Here is a 20851-nt window from a genome sequence, read left to right on the forward strand (position 1 = left end):
ATGGAAGTATTTTACTTCCTTCACTGGCTACCCAAATTTATGTCAAGTTAATCCCATCACTCAGATGGCAGTCTAAGAGTGTACAGGTGTAAACTTTCAATACTTGGAATTAGCAAATAAAAACAACCTGAGTCGACAAAACACGAAATGTTACAGGCATGAATATGAAGTATCATCTGAGTGAAAGACAAAAAGACAAAAAAGAAAGTTAAATTCAGACTCTTTCTTCAGATATATGTTTGTTTTATTCCAGAACCATTGTGGTGCAATAAATAGGAAAAACTGGAATTCTGTGCAAAATTTGAAATCTTTCACAGTATAACAAGGTCTATTATACAGTACACACAGCCAGAAACCCCATCCTCTTGTTATATGATTGCTCATGGCTTACACTGATTCTTCCTTAACACAAGTACAACATTCTGTCATTATGCAATATCTAACATTGTCAAATATTACAAAATACTGGATGAAACAAAGGCCTTTTGGACTTTCAAGTATTACAAAATACTGGATGAAGCAAATACTTTTTGGACTTCCAAATATTACAAAGTACTAGATGAAACATAGGCCTTTTTGACATCCAAAGCACACACACACACATGGAGAACTGTTCCATTTTAACATACTAAATACCCAGGGAAGGCATTTTTAAACATAACTACATCTTAATGTTTTGATTAGTCAAACAATTCATATCCAATTGACTCAAAATTCAAAATTGCATCTATTGGTGACTACTCCACATTGAAAGTACCTTTCCTGGGTCCAACGTATGTTATAATGGATTAACCCAGAAAATATTTTGCATAAAAGAAACTCTTTGCTGTAACAAAAAACATCTTAGAGCCTGCAAAATCATCACAGTAAAGTACCACTGTGAATTCATCACAGTAAAGTACCACTGAAAATTCTTCACAGTAAAGTATCACTACAAATTCTTCACAGTAAAGTACCACTGAAAATTCTTCACAGTAAAGTATCACTACAAATTCTTCACAGTAAAGTACCACTTAAAATTCATCACAGTAAAGTACCACTGAAAATTCTTCACAGTAAAGTATCACTACAAATTCTTCACAGTAAAGTACCACTGTAAATTCATCACAGTAAAGTACCACTGAAAATTCTTCACAGTAAAGTATCACTACAAATTCTTCACAGTAAAGTACCACTGAAAATTCATCACAGTAAAGTATCACTAAAAATTCTTCACAGTAAAGTATCACTGAAAATTCTTCATCAATTTTAAGTTTTTATTTGATGATCATATTAAATGAATTATAGAGGAAAATCAATCACAATGTTGTCAACAGCTATGGAAACAATAACATGCATGCAGTAAAGATTTATACAAAAATTCCTTTAAGTTGTAAAAGCGTTTCACATTACTAAGATGCATAAACTGGTTTAAAATTCCCTAGTCAAATGAAATTCACATGAAAAATAACGTAAATTACACAGCATAGTAATGCCACAAATTTTCATTCTGTTATTATGCATTAGCAATATGGTGATGAAAAGACTGAACAAGTGAATGGGCAAAAATCTTATGTTTATAATTAGATCTCATGAAATACAGGGAATAGGTAACAGTGCTCAGTGAGTTCCAGCACAAAAATTTGGTTTGAAAATTGGTATGCATCTTGTTTACTTTGGAGTCTTTGAGATTTGACTAATCGAAAGATTTTTATGCAAGTAAAAAGTCTGGGATGAGTTCCCGAACTGATGTTATCTAGAAAAATTTGTATACATACAATTTGCTTACACAAAATCTGACTTTGATTTGAATGTTATTGAAAATTTAAACAAAAATATTGACACATTAATGGTGCAGACTGAGGTAGGGTACTTTGCATATCACTTGAAAGAAGCATTTTATCCTCAACACTACGAAAAATGTTGTCGTTCAATTTAATTCCTCCAGCATAAGCACTTATAACATTACATGATGTGAAAAACTGCAGTGTATGTAACGGTCAAGATAAGTATGTATGAATTGGATTTAACAGCACATCAGCACAATCTTGGCTACACAGTACCATGCAAAAGCTGGTCAGCAAAAACAGCAATCTTTTAAGCTGTCTCAATCTAACTCACCTGTTGATGGTGGCATCAACAGGCAATTTAGGTTGAGGAAATACGAAAAAAAAAGAGGAAAAAATAATAAGACCATTTGAGCAAATTAGTCCCTTACTCTTGCACACTGTGCTGCTAACAATTACTTTTTTGTGTAGTATGCCAAAATGAACAATGGTACATTGTTGCGATACATAATCACTAGTGTTTATTTTCACTCTGATTCAGCAGTCACAAATATGAATTTGTAAAATAATTTCATACAATTGAAAAACTCCAAAATAAGAACCCATATCTAGAGTCTTAAAACATTTGTAGAATTCTCCAACTATGAAGAACAAATAATCCAAACTCAGTTCCAAAGTGTTACCATTATTCCAAGTAAAATTGTCAATAAACCCAAAAATTTATATTCGAGTTTTGGTTCCAACAGTGTGCTTAAAACACTTTGCAACTACAAGGTCTTTCTTTCCATCTTCATGTCCACATTACATTTATACAATTGCCTTTGTGAATAAATAGTGCACATGGCTCACAAAGAAAGAATATGTCAACGTTACAATAATGGAGATTTATGTTTCTGCGAATCTATCAATTAAGCTGTATCTACTATAACTTACTTCATTATTTATCAAATCATTTACCACAACTGCTGAAGAATATAAGATAAATTAGAAATATTGAAAGTATTTTACTAAATTAACTAACTTAATCTATCAACATATGCATCATTTTTACTTCACCGATAGATGACCATATACTTGCTTTTAAGTCGAACTCAAACGCAAACTGCACAGACCAACACATAATGCATCAGCAGATCTGGGTCTATGGAGTTTGTAAGTAGTAATCAGTAGAACAAACAACATATACCCTGATCTGCAGGGACATTATGCTGTGGCATATGACTGCATATGGTATATATATATATAATAAGAAAGCAGCACCACTGCCATTCAGTTTTCAACAATGAAAGCATGGTTTCTGCCAACAGATAAAAAATATACAATAGTATTAATATATAATTGATTAGGCTAAAGATGCATCGTAAATATATTACTACATGTACCTAAAATTAACTGAGAAATTTCCATTCATATTTAATCTCATCTAATTTGCAATACTATATACTTATAGTACAAATTAGTAAAGAAAGAGTATCTCTGAAATTTGTGAGGAGTATCTCAAATTTTGTAAGACAGAGAATCTCGCATACTGTAAGACAGTATCTCACATACTGTGATAGCAAGTAGAACTTGTACATAACATTTTCATGGCATGACTTTTAATAAATGAAAACATTATTAAAGAATCATTATATAAGCTTCATGTCAAGTAATTAATTTGGATCCTGAACAGATAAATTTAATTAAATATAAAGCGATTTATAGTAAATAATAATAAATCCTCATTTCTTGGAGACTTTGGAACACTTGATGTATATACAGCACATGTTTATCATATACTTGTTAAATATGAAGCAAAGGCCAAACAGTTCATGTATTAAATCTTGGACAGATGCCTCAATGTACACACGGAGCAGACTAAAATCACAGCATTTCATCCCAGACTCAAACTCGTTTCCTCTCACACAGTCGTAACTGTTATATGTTCTGATATCCATTAATACTGACTGTTCCAATCATTTGCAGCTTTTTGATGAGATCTAAATCCTGAACTGAAAATAAAAGAAAAGAAAAATCTGTAATGAAAGAATTCTGCTGTCTGCATTCTTGATTTTTGACTTTAGAGTCATTTGGCTACTGAGACCTTCACTTTAATATGCAGTCAAGCCTGTCTGTAGCCTTGGATTGTGAAAACGGGGGACCTTGTATGATAACTGCTAATTGAGGTGGTAGGGGCCTTAATCTGTGGCCTCAAAGGCAGATTTAATTTTGCTGTGACACATATCATAAGAGGCTATCTAAGGGACCCACCACCAAAAGAAGTCTCCCAAAACAAATTAAAAAAAATGTATCAATCAATAGCAGAGTGAATCTGATGCTTGTTGGACACATATTAAAACTGAATACTAATGCCTTTCTTAGCCACTGTAGTGAAATGTTTGATACATATTAGACATATATTAAAACTGAATACTAATGCTTTTCTTAGCCACTGTAGTGAAACATTTGATACATATTAGACACATATTAAAAATGAATACTAATGCCTTTCTTAGCCACAGTAGTGAAACGTTTGATACATATTAGACACATATTCAAACTGAATACTAATGCCTTTCTTAGCCACTGTAGTGAAATGTTTGATACATATTAGACACATATTCAAACTGAATACTAATGCCTTTCTTAGCCACTGTAGTGAAATGTTTGATACATAATAGACACATTAAAACTGAACACTAATGCCTTTCTTAGCCACTGTAGTGAAATGTTTGATACATATTAGACACATATTAAAACTGAATACTAATGCCTTTCTTAGCCACTGTAGTGAAATGTTTGATACATAATAGACACATATTAAAACTGAATACTAATGCCTTTCTTAGCCACTGTAATGAAATGTTTGATACATATTAGACACATTAAAACTGAATACTAATGCCTTTCTTAGCCACTGTAGTGAAATGTTTGATACATAATAGACACATATTAAAAATGAATACTAAAGCCTTTCTTAGCCACTGTAATGAAATGTTTGATACATATTAGACACATATTAAAACTGAATACTAATGCCTTTCTTAGCCACTGTAGTGAAATGTTTGATACATAATAGACACATATTAAAACTGAATACTAATGCCTTTCTTAGCCACTGTAGTGAAATGTTTGATACATATTAGACACATTAAAACTGAATACTAATGCCTTTCTTAGCCACTGTAGTGAAATGTTTGATACATAATAGACACATATTAAAAATGAATACTAAAGCCTTTCTTAGCCACTGTAGTGAAATGTTTGATACATAATAGACACATTAAAACTGAATACTAATGCCTTTCTTAGCCACTGTAGTGAAATGTTTGATACATAATAGACACATATTAAAACTGAATACTAATGCCTTTCTTAGCCACTGTAGTGAAATGTTTGATACATAATAGACACATTAAAACTGAATACTAATGCCTTTCTTAGCCACTGTAGTGAAATGTTTGATACATAATAGACACATATTAAAACTGAATACTAATGCCTTTCTTAGCCACTGTAGTGAAATGTTTGATACATAATAGACACATATTAAAACTGAATACTAATGCCTTTCTTAGCCACTGTAATGAAATGTTTGATACATATTAGACACATTAAAACTGAATACTAATGCCTTTCTTAGCCACTGTAGTGAAATGTTTGATACATAATAGACACATATTAAAAATGAATACTAAAGCCTTTCTTAGCCACTGTAATGAAATGTTTGATACATATTAGACACATATTAAAACTGAATACTAATGCCTTTCTTAGCCACTGTAGTGAAACGTTTGATACATAATAGACACATACTCAAACTGAATACTAATGCCTTTCTTAGCCACTGTAGTGAAATGTTTGATACATAATAGACACATATTAAAAATGAATACTAATGCCTTTCTTAGCCACTGTAGTGAAATGTTTGATACATATTAGACACATTAAAACTGAATACTAATGCCTTTCTTAGCCACTGTAGTGAAATGTTTGATACATAATATGTCCAACTTTGACATGTGTGGTTCTCATATGCAAGATGCAGGTCTTTTATTGCAATATACATCTGCCAGAAATTGAATCAAGCAGTTTCTTCAAGAAATGGTTTCCAGTACAAGTTTGAATGTATATGCAATCTCATGACAATCTAAAGATGTGAAATGTTCATGCACCCATTAAACATTTGACATATAAACTTGCTTTAAGTCGGATCAAACTGAAAACTGCCCAGACCCAGATTTGCCATAGCATAAACTGCCTGAAGATCAAAGTCTGTGCAGTTTGTTAGGAATAATCAGGTGAACAAACAACACAGACCCTGATTTGCTTGAACAGTATGTGACGCATACTAGGGTCTCTGTTTTTGTTTTGCATTTGAACTGAACTTGGCTTACACATGAGTATATACAGTACACAAATATGGTATTTTGGGGCATAAAACCAAACAACTGCCCCGAATCATCCATACATATATTTGTTACAGGCAATATAACTAAATTCTGTTTTTATCAAATATTCTAAAAACAAAAAAAAAAACTAGTTATCATATGATATAACTGATATCACATGTCATAAATTAATTTCATATCTGTATACATATTACATATGTATAATGTCAGGTTGTGACATGATGAATAATGCCATGTTCATGTCATAAAGGCAAAAGGCATAATATCCAAGTTGTCCAAATGTACTTCAAAGACTTTTCTCCACAATATTCTTACATTTTTTGAATAAATCTTTGATATACATCATGCGAAAACAGGAACTTATATTTATGCTTATTTAATTTGAAACCTATGAAATTCATTTAAAAAATGGCAATCATTTACAGGTTAAGGCCTGCAATAGGAAGAGATTATTTTTACTTCTTTAATAAATTTAATGTCAACGTCATTTAAGATTCACTGCCAAATGAAGACCAATTTTTGGAGGGTGGGGAACAGGGGTTAAATCCTAAAATATTGTTATTGGAAAAATAAAATAGTAAGAAAATCAAGCCTTGTAATATCTTTCATTAGCAGAATTAGTATACAGGAGTGAAAAATGACAGTAATGCATGTAAAAGTTACCTTCCGATCCTGAATAATTTCCACTTCTGGATGCTAGGGTTTAAATGGCGGCCTCCCACTCACACTGCCTGTGCTTGCTGTTGTTTTGGCTGATAACTGGGAGTAACTTCCACTCATTCTACTTGAGGCAGTAGTAGCCTTGGACAATCGGCCTGCAAGACGTTTTACATAATTAGAACTAGAATGCCTCTGTGCTATGAAACTGTTATTAAAAAAAACCCCAATAAAATATCCAATAATACTATCAGGATTCACTATTGTTACTAATATGAAGATGAACTGAAATATGGCTGAAAATTAAAACCCTTGTAATAGTAAGGCAAAAAGAGTGGATCATGCCATTGGGTTCTCATTCATCACTTAAGATTTTCTTATCTAGATTCTGTCATTAAACAAATAGCAAATCTGAAATATACATTTTGTTAGCACTGCTTTTAAATCATGGTTATAAAATAAAAATACCAGTACACCATTTAAAAACAGCAGTATTGAAAGTATATCTATCATTGTGCAATTTTTTAAACATATTTAATATTAAAAAGTTCAGTGCTTTTAACTCTAAAATTAAAGACCTTTGGAATGACTCCATTTAACATTTTATTTCAGACAAATAATTTGGTATCTTGCTATGAAAGAATACCATGCAAAGACTGTTGCCATAACATTATTCCTGGTTCAAATCTTATTAAAGGAACTAGTTCTGTTGGTTAGTGTCACAGGAATAAATGGTTAATGACTAATATCCTAGTTGTTATGCTCTCTTTGTTCTCAGGCCCCATGTTCTCAAAACTTTTTGAGCATGCAACTTCAACACAAGCTCAGTGCCCAAACATAGATTTAAACTAATGAAGAATGCATAAGTAATTGAAATTTAGAATGCTACTGAAACCACAATAAAAAAGCTCTTGAAAGTTCCATGAGTTGAATTCATGCTGAGCGAAGTTAGAAAACCTCTTTTCAGCTCTGAGCCTGAGCATAATTTCTGTGTTCAGAAAGTTCCAATGACATGGTGTTAATGCGACATGCATCTCATGTTCAAAAATTCACTCGGACATAATACTTGAACCATACAAAAGATCAGAGAAATTTGGCAGACCAGATGAGGGACTCAAGTTTAACACATCCTGAATGCTTATATTTATGATTTCACTCTTGGTACAGGGGCCCTGGGTGGTCGAGTGGTCTGAGGCACTCACAATTACAAATCACTCACACATTTCACCTCTGTCTGCATGAGTTGTGAGTTGTGGCTCAACCAATGTAGGAATGTCAGAAAGCTTGCCAGGAGCTTGCTGTGAGTGAATGGTTCTGCCTGGGAACTTCACAGTTTCTTCCTCCACCAAATATATTGGCCACAATGTATCGCCTATCATGTGCTGAAAAATGGGATTAAACCCTATAAAACTAAACCAAATATTCAGCCATCAAAACTGAAGACTTTCAAAGTTCTGAGATTTGGATCTTAACTTGAGATTTGTGCTTGAAAAGTCTGGAAAACTCATAGAAGAAATAAACTTATTTTATCTCTTAAACATTTCAGTCATAATTGGTTGATGTCTCATCTGAACAGAGTTGATTAGTGTTGTCATGGTTGAGGTGATGTCCATTTCAGTCATGCTACCTTCAACTTTTTACAAATATTAGAAGTAATACAAGTTAATTTGTTTCTTTATCAATTCCTTTCTAATGGATGTTATAATTAATAAAACACACATAAGATTAATTATAATTAATAAAATAATAAATTCTAGTGTATCAATTTTCAATGCTGGTTCTTTTCAGCATGTATAGCCAGCTTATTACAAAGTCCAAATCTTTGAGTTCAAGAGAAAACAATATAAATTTACAGACTGACTATCCAGCGCTTCAAGTTGTGAGTTAAATGGCCATATCTGTGTCTATGCGGCCCTGAGTGGCTCAGTGGTCTAAAGCGCTCTCCGTTACTGATCACTGTTATCTCACCTCTGTCTGCGTTAAACCCCACAACAACAACAATCTGTGTCTATGTATTGGCATTAGTGAGTGAAAATTATAAAATTATGTGGTGACCTTAATAATTATAATGCATCAACTAGAAAATGACATCAACACTTTCTATTTGTAAGTATACTACAACATATTAGCTATCAAAAATCACATGCAATTTAATTCACTGCACAACTCATTTTTCACTATAAGACTACCAATTCCTACATTAATCTCCCATCTTTAGACTTGTCAAGTCTGGCTAAGAACTTGTTAGTTACAAGTCTAATATATAACCTGTACAATCAACCTCAGCTTTGATGGTACAGATCCGAGAGAATGTGGGGATGAATACAGAAAAATTAGCTGTAAAATTACTGTGAGTGGGACTATCATAAGCACAGATATGGCAAAGGCTTTATTAACATAAGCTACCACCAAAGGAAAATTAAGGCAAATGCCCATTGTCAGTAAATTTTAAGCCAGACATTATATAAAGATATTAATTTAAAGTGCTGGCTTGTGATTGAATTAGATAACAACTGTTGAATTTTGCCAATCTGATCCCGATATGTTATAAAAAAAACCTCATGCCTTTTTAATAATTATAATTACTTTTTCCTTTGTCCAAACTAAAACCATCACTTTTTGTCTTCTTGTATCATTAATTCCCCACTCAATAGGTTTCTGTTCTCAATTTCTAAAACGTGAACAATGTATTAGAGTATGGCAACCTGAAATTGAAACAGGCAGTAACATTTTTATGCATGGCACCATACCGTTTGATAGGTACTTAAATGCTGCTATTTTGGATAAAGCCTCAACCATTTTAAAGCCATTAAAAATACTACTTATATATCTGTACCTGGCTTTGTACCTACAAAGTTGCAGACATAAAGAATCCCATTACTAATTTCTAATGTAACAGTGATGACCTTAAAAACTCTCAAGATTTAAGTAAAAACTTTTACAGTGAATAGCAAATAATTAAAAGTTTTCCTTGACAAAAAGTCTTAAAGCCAGAATTTTGTTTCAACTACATTCATTTATGACTACAGTATTTTAAAATAAGAACTATTACAAAGCCCTTGTATAATGTAAACTTTTTTAAAAATTTGTATTTCCAATAAATTTCATTATCTACATTAGAAAAACTATTAGAACTGTTTTTCTATGAAAAAAAACCAACGTAAAAGAACATGGCAATAAAGTAATTTCAGACTCCATTAACTACATGAATTTTATTTAAAAGTATCTTTCAAATTTAAAATTTTGACTCTGAAGGTATTTATCATGCATTTCCAATTTGATATTGGCCTTAAAGTAAAGCAAATTCCTGTCCTCCACTTATTTGATTTCAAAAATGCAGTAACACACATGTACTAAAACTATCATATTGTTTTGTATATAATACACATTCAACTATAAAAAATAGTACCGTATCTGTAGTCACAAAGAAGACTGGCTGATGAAGGTCAATAATATATGTCATAATTATGACTTCAACTACAAAACACATCATCTGATTTGCTGTTACCTGATAAAGTACTCCCTCATTATAACACTGTCCATGGTAGCCACAGATTAAACTGCCATATAGTAAATCCTCTTAAAATGAAGTACTGTACTCCCTGATTTTAACACTGTCCATGGTAGCAACAGATTAAACTGCCATATAGTGAATCCTCTTAAAATGAAGTACTGTACTCATTTTAACACTGTCCATGGTAGCAACAGATTAAACTGCCATATAGTGAATCCTCTTAAAATGAAGTACTGTACTCATTATAACACTGTCCAAGGTAGCAACAGATTAAATGCCATACAGTGAATCCTCTTAAAATGAAGTGCTATTCTCCCTCATTATAACACTGTCCAAGGGAGCCATAGATTATACTATTTTATAGTGAATCATTCTTAAAATGAGTGTTTGTAATTTGGATTTTTAACTTAGCTTTAAAATATTTTCAGTCATATTGTCACAATGTCTGCAGTGTAGCAGTTTATATTGGTGTCTAGCACTCGGGTATCATGCCATAGACATAGCATGATGTCCCACTAAGTCACATTATCCTGACACCAGGCTGACCAGTCCTAACACTAACCTCCTAATGCTGAGTGCCAAGTACCACATTTATAAGTCTTTAGTATGACTTGGTCGGGACTCAAACCCACAACCTCCCGCATCTCCTTAAAATGAAGTACAGTACTCCGTCAATATAAGACTGTCCATGAGAACCACAGATTATACTGCTTTATTGTGAATCATCCTTACATTGAAGTACACGATGCATATAACTTCACTACTACTTGCTCTAATGGGCTCCAGGGTGGCTGAGTGGTCCAAGACACTTGACTATACAGATCACAAACACCTCACCTTTGTCCACATGAGTTGGTGTCTTGGCCCGACCAATGTTGGTATGTGAGAAAGCTTGCCAGTAGCTTCCCATCAGCGAATTGTTTTACCTTGGTTCTTCTTCCACCAAATTCCCTTACTGACATGTAGAGCCTATCATGTGGTGAATAATGTCATTAAACATTATAAAACCAAACCAAAAACTTGCTGAAACTGGATCCATGATGATACCTGCCTTATATGGTAAGAAATAACTGAATAACGTAATTGTACAGTTTCTTGGTAGTATGTCTTATATTCAAGATTCTACCAATCAGGAAATTCTTTAACACTGTATAAAGTCCTGGACCTCAGTGCTAATGCCAAATGTCCAAAGGAAGTAATTTAAGACTGCCATTCAGCACCAATATATTCTCAGCAACACAATTTAACTTACTTCCCACACTCCTGTCAGAGAGGGCATTATCTAGGTAGAGGCCCAAGTTATTGAGATCTGACTGGTCAAAAGTCTTCTTGGTGGCCCGGAGATTCTCTACTGGTGGTTTGGATGACTCAGTAACATTCTGGTTTGGTGTTCCTGTGAACAAACCTTCTGGAAATGATTTGTATGCTATTCTCATTCCTGGAAAAACAAAACAACAAAATATAAGAACAACATTTAACTATCAGCACACAAAGTTTCAATTAAAAATAAATTTTGTCAACATCAAATTTGTCACATCTAACTTTGTACTTTTAAGGTTACAGTTAATTGTGTGAATGACATGAAAGAATGAACATCAAATCAAGTGGATGATCTTTCAAATAGTGAATGTCCAACATTTTTCTTCTGTCCAGACCATATAAATGTCTTTGACTGCAATGGTGTCAGAAAAATGCACATTAGCTCAAGGTCATTTCAGTGATATAAATTACATACAGATTACATTTGAAGCCTTTGATCATAAAAATGTTTCATATTACAAGCCAAAGAACAAGTTCTTGCTAGTGCTATTTTTAGCCAATGTGAACAGTGATCACCTGATAGTGTCAACTTGAAAAGGGTAATAACTGCAGGTATCTTCCTCAGTGGACTACCTGTATAGCTACAGTAGTTATCTCAGACATAACTGTGAACATTGTACCTTAATCTGCTGGTAGCATTATATATCAATGAGGTCACTGAAATCTGGATGTTATAATACAAAATTTTGAGATCAAAAGTCATGAATTTTTAAGCATGCAATATTTAACAATATTAGTGAGAGTAAAAACATACACTGGGAAATTCAATTTGGTTTTGAAATTAGACATCCAAATATAGACTGCTCTAAGACATGACATTATACGTAATACTGTGTCATCACAAAATGGTTTACCAAGCATATGTAAATAACATACATCTTTGTTGTCAACTTTGATAACCATTCTGCATGGAACATAAGAAAATGGTGGCATTCATTGTATTAAGCCAGAAATAAATGTCCGTAACAAATCTGACCTGACAAGTAGTTTGGACAATCACATCCAAAGTGTTATTTAGTTTAACTGTTTAAAGAAAAATCTGAGGTATTCCAAAAGATTATGTGAAAGCCAATCAGGCATCCGGAACTGCATCTCTTTCTAAAGAGAGCAGAATATGTTTCAATCTTTGATATGAACTAGGAGGTAATTGTAGTTTACTTCTGAAGGCTTAGGATGTTGTTAGTGAAGAACATGGTCACATGTCTTTATTCTATAATGGTCTGCTGGTATACTGTGTAATAAAAAGTTCTGATTTTAAGTAAACTGGAATTCGATGTGTATCAGATACTGATGAATAGGGACAGTAAGTACCATATTTACAAGTTCTTGTGGTTTTTACATTGTCACTGTTGCCTAAATCTAATATGCAATTTTGTTATTGAGATAAATCAAGCTTTGTCCATTGCCAGAAGAAAAACTTTCCAAGAGTAGCTTGGACTGCAAGAAGTGCATAAACACTTGAACCATTCATTTATATTTTTTCTTTCACTTTGTGTCTGACAAAAGTACATTTACCAATAACCATATCTGTACCTGTCCTTTCAATCTTGTATGTGGGGAAAAATTCAGCATTCATAAATTTCTAATTTTTGAACATTCTTAAGTTTAATTATTCCAGATTTTGCCAAAGTGATTCTACATTTATTTTATTTAAATTTCTGTCAGGCTAATATTTTTGTGATTTGCAACCAGATAGCAAAAATCATGAAAAAAACTGCATGGCAATTTCCCTAAACATGTTGACTGTGCACTGCACTTATATGAATATGACAATTAATATAATTTTGCTAAAGCAAACTTACAAACTAAATGGATGTGCCTATTTTACAACCATTAATATAATATACAAAATAGTGATAAATACACAAAAATAGATAAGGGTATTGTTCTGAGCTGGTGAAATGGATGAGTCAATATGGTAAAGGGATGAACTGATGCAGAGGCATATTCCCAAACTATATCGAATGTGTTCTTTCTCTTGATTCAGAAAAAACATGAAAATAGTCTTTAATACCACTCTTTTATACTTTGGAAATATTTGCAGCTCAACAGTTAGAATAAAAAAAATGGAAATTTAGAAAAGTAAAATTTGGATAGTCTAATAATATCAATATGTGGACATCCGTGAAAACAGATTTAAAATGGATATGCAATACAGCAATACAAGCTGAGCATCCATTTCAAATGTCAGATTAAATATGAAGGGTTAAATGGGTATGAAATAAAAGAGAAATCTTAACGAGACAAAAAGTAACATCAGACATATCTCACCTCCTGATAACATGAACAAATTATCATAGCCTCTCTCTACTAATGTGGAAGCTGCATTGGGCGCTGCTCTTTCATCTTCATCATATATTAAAATAATCTTACCCGGCTGGTTTTTCTTCACATCAGTCAAGGAATTTTATTTATTGAAAAAGAGTTCTGCATGTAGAAATAGAAACAATCTCATACTAACATTATCCAGACTCTACAAGGGACACGAAGAAGGTTTGGATTATTGGATACGATGATGACTGCATGAAGTTTTTGAAGAGTTAATGTGTATAAGTTTACGAGAGATCGTGCTCGACATAAACCAAGACAGATGCATTAATGATTTGATTAATTATGGTCAAGACAAATTATGGCCACAATGAACATGAATACTTATTCCAGCATTAGAATTAAAAGTCTGAATGGCAAGTTTGGTTGGAAGGAACAAAGTTACATTGCAAGATATTTAAGAACTAAGTTAAAATTCAAAAAGGAAAAGCAAGTAATTCTGGTAAAACAATGTCTTTATGTGGGACGATCCAAGCTCTTGATTAAACTGGTTTCATCCATGTCAATAAATTATTCATGGAAGTCTTTATCAAAGACTGTAACAAGCAGAATTTCATGTCTTAGCAAAGGACAAAACTCCCCACTACCCAAACACAAGAAGCCTTTCATATCAAAGCAAAATACAAAATTCCTCACAACCCAACCACAAGAAGCCTTTCATGTCAAAGCAAACAACAAAATTCCTCACTATTCAATCACAAGTAGCTTTTCATGTCAAAGCAAAAGACAAAATTCCTCATTACCCAACCACAAGTAGCCTTTCATGTCAAAGCAAAAGACAAAATTCCTCACTACCTAATTACAAGTAGCCTTACAAGTCAAAGCAAAAGACAAAATTCCTCACTACCCAATCACAAGCAGCCTTTCATGTCAAAACAAAAGACAAAATTCCTCACTACCCAATCACAAGTAGCCTTTCATGTCAAAGCAAAAGACAAAATCCCTCACTATTCAACAACAAACTAATATTCTTCCTGTTTCCTTATTACTTTTAACAAGAGTACAGGGAACAAAGCTCCTGTCCAAAAATGAAATGCATGGACTAAATCTAATTTTACCAATGATGACCTTGACCTTCAAACAACAAACTCTGAAATTCAAAGGGTTCTTTTTCAAGCAAAGGGAAACATATGTGATAAGTTTCCTTGAAATCAGTTTTGGAAAATCTCAGTTACTGTCTAGAAATGAGATGCAAAGGTGAAATCTGTATTTTACCAGCACTGACTGACCTTCAACTTTATGCTACTGACTCCCAAACAAATATAAGGTACTTTGATTATAATATTATATATACATACCAAGTTTCACTGAATTCAGTCGAAGAGAATTTAAGAGTTGGTCTGGAATGAAATGCAAAGGTTATATCTATTTTTAGTAATAGTTACCATGACTTTGAAGGTAAACACCCCTATATCAAGGGTCTTTCTTGGGCAAAGGGGAAAATGTTACAAAATTAAATGTGTTGTGTAGAGCTAAAGTTATAGTCTGGAAATAAAATGCAATGGCCAAATCTGTTTTTTAGTGACAGCTACCATGACTTTGGAACTACAATATTGGAGATGTGATGGCTCTGTTATTAACTGCATTGAAATCTGTTCATCTGAACTAAATTTATCATCTGGAAATTTAAATTAGTCAAAATTTATTTTTTGCCAATAACCTAGATCTCAAATCTAATGACCCCCAAATCTTTAGGCCTTATCCATGAATTAAGAGAAATATATGCCTTAAAATCACTTGAAATCTGTTTACTGGAAGTTAAGTAATCATCCTAAAAAGACATGTATACCAAAATCTATTTTAGGAACAATGGCGTTGACCTTAAAGCTACCAATCACAATATCATCAGGGTTCTTTCATGGGCTAAGGGAAACACATGTACTGAGTTTTGTTGAAATATGCTCACCAGAATGTGTTATCCTTTCAAAACCAAAGCGGACATGCCCCAGCCTGGAATAACAATGGCAAGCTGTAATACCCTACAACTTTCAGTGGTGGGGTATCAACATGTGACAAATTAGAATATCTTTCAATTAAAACCTTGGACAATGCTGAAATTGTATCTATTTTTCAGTAACCAGAAAATGAAATGATCTCCCCCCCCATATATTCCTCACAATAGTGCAAAGAAGCAGAATGTAAATGTAAACCAGTTGATTAGGAGTTAATTGATGGGAACAAATGCTTCAAGATATAGTAAGGAAGATTTTTAAAAATTTTTGATCATAACTAGGCAAACCTCAACAAAGCCTCAGCTATGCAAAGCCTCAACAATTTATCTACTGTGTCAAGGATACATGAGACAACATCTCTTTGGTTTCATAGTTGACTGATCTTGACAACATGGCTGTAGGGTAATTCAAAGCTGAAAAAACAAACATGTTTCAGACTTGTTTGTGCCTCTCCTGTAATTTAAAATAACTGCTAAGTTTCTAATTTCAGACATATGCCTATGTGTCTTATGATGGTTTATGATAAACAATGTTTAATCAAGTGTTCAACAAATCGATATAAATCAATGTTTAATTCAATGTTTAATCAAGCATTCAAGAAATTAATATAAATCAATGTTTAATTAGGTGTTCAAGAAATGAATATAAATACCAGCCTGAATGCCTGGTTTGCCTAAAGAGAGCTGTAATGTGAAACTGGATGTTCACTTAGTATCTGCAACCATTTAAATATGCCCATTTTTTCAGAGTTATTTTTCTTTTCAAACTAATAATTCCTTGCTGACATGCAAGGATGTGTATTTTTGAAAAATGTTCACCCAAGAAATGCACTCCATTTTGTCTTTACTGCAACCTTGAAAATACATCCCATCTGTGGCATTTAGTGACTCTGCAGACTACTAATACCATAACCATGAATGTTTTGGCTGCTGACTGTATTCTTTTATTATTAGTCATCTTAATCATTTTTTATCACCTATGGTGACTATGGACATTGCTAGTGCCAAGAAAGATAGGGACAAATGTCCTCTGCAGAAAGCTGATAGGTGTTTTTTTCCCACAATGAACAAGTGAAGCCTGGGGGGTGCCCATGAGTATAGATTATGAGGACAGAAAAATATACATATATGTGTGTGTGTGTGTGTGTGTGTGCAGAGTAAGAAAAGTCAGTGGGACATTATGATTTCATTTAACAAACAAAAACAGTACAATTCACATTCTGGTACAATAATCATTCTGCATTAAATTATTATATTTGTCTTCACAGCTCTTATAACCGTAATGATCTAAATTATAAATATAGACAGAAAACTACTACATTATCAATTATGTCACAAAGTTATACACTTCCCTTTAAATTGCTTTTACAACAGCGAGTTTCACGCTTCCTGATAGCATTGTACATATGTATAACCAATCTTTAAAGTCACTATCTCCACAAATGCATCATCATCATTAAAGCTATTATCACAAGGTCATCATCGTCATCATCAACAACATGAAAGCCACCACTACCACAAGTACATCATCATCATCAAGGTCACCACCACCACAAATGCATGATCATCATTAAAGTTATTACCATCAAGGTCATCATCGTCATCATCAACAAATCATGTGTATTAACTAAAATAGTTATTTCATTAAGTAAATGTAATTTTTAACTACAAAATTATCGTGACAAATGATGCACCCATCAAATCTGAAATCATGCCACTCTTAGGAATGGTCTCATAAAACTGTAATGAAATTCTGACCATGTGCATCTGTCCTTTCCTTACTGCTTAAAGAATAGTCCCTCAAAGGGGCTGATCTTCGATTGGTCAAAATGAGTTTTCAGGAATTCAATGTAAGACCATTTCGTCCTTTTCACTAATAAGCATTCAAACTGTATCTGATATTCTTCAACAAGAAGAAGATTTTCAAATTATCTCATGTGGTTGACGTTGTCAGATTGGTACCTTTTTCATTTAGGACCAAATAACCATCACTGGAAGTGTTTTGGTGAAACTTAATGTCGATATGACCATCCATTTAGGGGGATTAGTGATAGTAAAATTTTCATAACAGCCATCTAGGCAACGATAATAATAGCTGGATGAGTAAATGTTTAGTGTGGAGCCTGACCAAGTGAGTGGAGTTTTAGAAATTTTTCAACCTCTAAAAGTTTATCCAGCTGCTGAAGATATGCTAGAAATCTATGGATTCTGAAAAAATACATACATAATAATATACCATATATTTTGTCATGTAAAAAAAAACACTAATTTTGGCATGTAACTCAGCTAGCAAGACATGATGAAGGCCCTGGAAAGTCAACAAAAGTTTGTTGTGCAATCCCTACCAATTCTAGCAAATTAACACAACAACTGTCAGGTAAGAATATACATTATTCATTCTATGGACCTGTTTCTTATTACTGAAAACTAAATTCTTTCACACACACACCCCCTTTCCTTAAAATTCTTGTACATTACATAAAAAATTGGTTTAAAAAAATAATTTTGGCATTATTCCAGTACATCATATCAGTTAGTGCTCATGACTATCTGCCTGGCACGGCCATAAACAAGCAAAGGGCTGGTCTCGATGAAAACAAATTCTAATGCAAAAACTCCTCAAAAATAACTTATGATACTGGAAATCCAACTTATTAAAGGTCTCATTAATACAAAACAGCATTCCATCTTTGATTAGAAAGCAGTAATCGCTGAAAAGTAAGGATGCTGATATCAAAGTCAGGACTGGAAATCAGGGGGCATAACTCCTGTAAATGATGCCCTGGAATGCTGGAAGTCATATTCATTTAAGGTGCAACAAACTTTGTTAAGTTATGCTCTGTGGAACAAATTGTTGATTGAATGATATAATTACTATAGGGCCCTAATAAAACCACCTGAATCGAGAGATAATGTGTGCTGGGTGAACATTATCAGTAAGCAGGTGAATGACATTTCAATCTATGTGACATTTTCATAGTGTGGTCATAGGAAAAATGAACCAGGAAATTTGTAACATACTGTATACGTATAGTATGAAGATTAATTCTCACCAGTAATTATATGACACTGATCATAGGCATCGTGATCTCGTATGTCTAATAGCAAGTATGGACTACCAGATTCAAACAATATTTCAGGTGGTGGGATTCTGCTTTTATCTTTGTTTATGTCAACTTCTCCAACACCTCGAATCACTCTGAAAAGAATGAACAATAGTATTTAACTGATGACAACAATTTCATGTTCAAGTTAAAATACAGTCTTGAAAAGGAAGAAAAAAGCCTGTTTTATTCCGCTGCAATATAATTTCAATCAAAAATTTTGAACACAGTTGTGCCATTAAAATAGGTTTGGACTGCATGTTTATTACATAATTTAAGTGCCATTAAAATGGGTTTGGACTGCATGTTCATTATATAATTTAAGTGCCATTAAAATAGGTTTGGACTGCATGCTAATTATATAATTTAAATGCCATTAAAATAGGTCTGGACCACATGTTAATATATAATTTAAATGCCATTAAAATGGGTTTGGACTGCATGTTAATTACATAATTTAAAGGCATTTATTGGAGACATACGTTCAGAATAAACTGTAAATTTAAAATAGGTTTCAAGCCAAACATGACATTTTTTTAAATCAACCTGTTGTTCATACAGAATAAGCACAAATTTATGCATTTATGGATGTGCTAATGGGAATAAAGTTAGGTTCTTTTAAAGCATTTAGTGTATGCATGGTTCAGATTTGAGAAAGTACCATGAATATATAGTTAAATATCTGAATGAAACTAACTAACCCTTGAAGTGTTGACCTTGACGTTCGCTCTGGGGGTGGTGCTCCATAGTCTCCTTCTGTTACGGCCAAGGAAGGGGTGGGGCTGCCAGATCCCCTCTGTTGGATCTTCAGAACTTCGATGTCTGCTGTGTCAGGTCTGTCGCCCATCCCGTTGTCTGAAACAAGCATCATGATCAGTCATTAATTTTATTATGAGCTAGTGAAGTTAAATGCTTTCAGCTGAATAACTACTGAACAATACCTCAAGGTATATGAGACTGCCTTATAGTGTACAATGGCAGTTCCATAATTTTTCAAGAAACATTACAGTATCAAAGTTTTTAACTTTTTATGATGATTTATTATTTGGTGTTTGAGGCAAATTTCTTGAAGTATTATTGTATACCTTGGTGCAGTTTTCCAGTGTACAAATAATATAACCAAAACTGAATATAAAATGGCATTTAATAATTGGATATTCAGACTGAGAAAGGCATAGAGGTCAGTGTTTTATCTACAAATGGTTTCATGTAAGTCATTTGACTCATCAAGGTAAAACACAGTGAGTAAAAATCCAAACCCGAGTCCTATTCAAGCCGATGATCAGTCTTCAGTAGTTTTTAAAAATAATTACATTGTTTAAATACACAACAAAAATGTTAGTTATATAATGTGATTAAAGCCAATAAGGCAATTCCAGAGGCATCTGAACATTCGATATTTGTTAAAAATCATGCTGATGGTTTCATGTCGTCAGAAATAATTGGAGCTCACATGATAAGCCATTTATTGTTGGATATGTCAGTACTTTCATCTGCTGTCGCTGTCACAAATGAAGAATTTTGCAGGTCACGTATAATACTATCCTCAACAATGTTTGATAGGCTCTCCAGTCACTCTGAACAGGTAGTAGCCGAGTCATACTGATCAGCAGAACTCTTCAAAATGCCAATGGCATCAATTTCTGCAGCCATTAAATCATGTATTAAATTAGAAGAGATTTGTACTTAAAGAAAGGGATGTCTTCTACACTTAGCCATTGTACACACTTAAGTAGTACTTTCACTGCTATGTCTTGTTTGTAAAACTGCATTAAAATCTGCCTGGTGTTGTGGACCTTCAATCAGCTGTTTGTGTTATA

At 33.2% G+C, this 20851-nt stretch overlaps 1 protein-coding gene across 2 annotated transcripts in view; it reads right to left on the minus strand.

Moving 5' to 3' along the window:
• Positions 1-220: 220 nt before the first annotated feature.
• Positions 221-20851, minus strand: part of LOC149804161 (centrosomal protein of 41 kDa-like) — an 81225-nt gene continuing 60594 nt past the window's right edge. For both annotated transcript variants that reach the window (XM_089954140.1, XM_089954141.1), the window contains 7 exons: positions 19733-19886; positions 18981-19126; positions 16274-16341; positions 13920-14034; positions 11581-11766; positions 6821-6972; positions 221-3757 (listed from right to left, as the gene is read on the minus strand). In XM_089954140.1, coding sequence (XP_089810266.1) covers positions 6854-6972; positions 11581-11766; positions 13920-14034; positions 16274-16341; positions 18981-19126; positions 19733-19886 — 788 coding nt within the window. In that variant the 3' untranslated portion in view covers positions 221-3757; positions 6821-6853. The remainder of the gene's footprint in view (positions 3758-6820; positions 6973-11580; positions 11767-13919; positions 14035-16273; positions 16342-18980; positions 19127-19732; positions 19887-20851) is intronic.

This window comes from Sinohyriopsis cumingii, chromosome 3, assembly GCF_028554795.1.
Source record: "Sinohyriopsis cumingii isolate HCF-2022 chromosome 3, ASM2855479v2, whole genome shotgun sequence".
Classification (NCBI taxonomy): Eukaryota; Metazoa; Mollusca; class Bivalvia; order Unionida; family Unionidae; genus Sinohyriopsis; species Sinohyriopsis cumingii.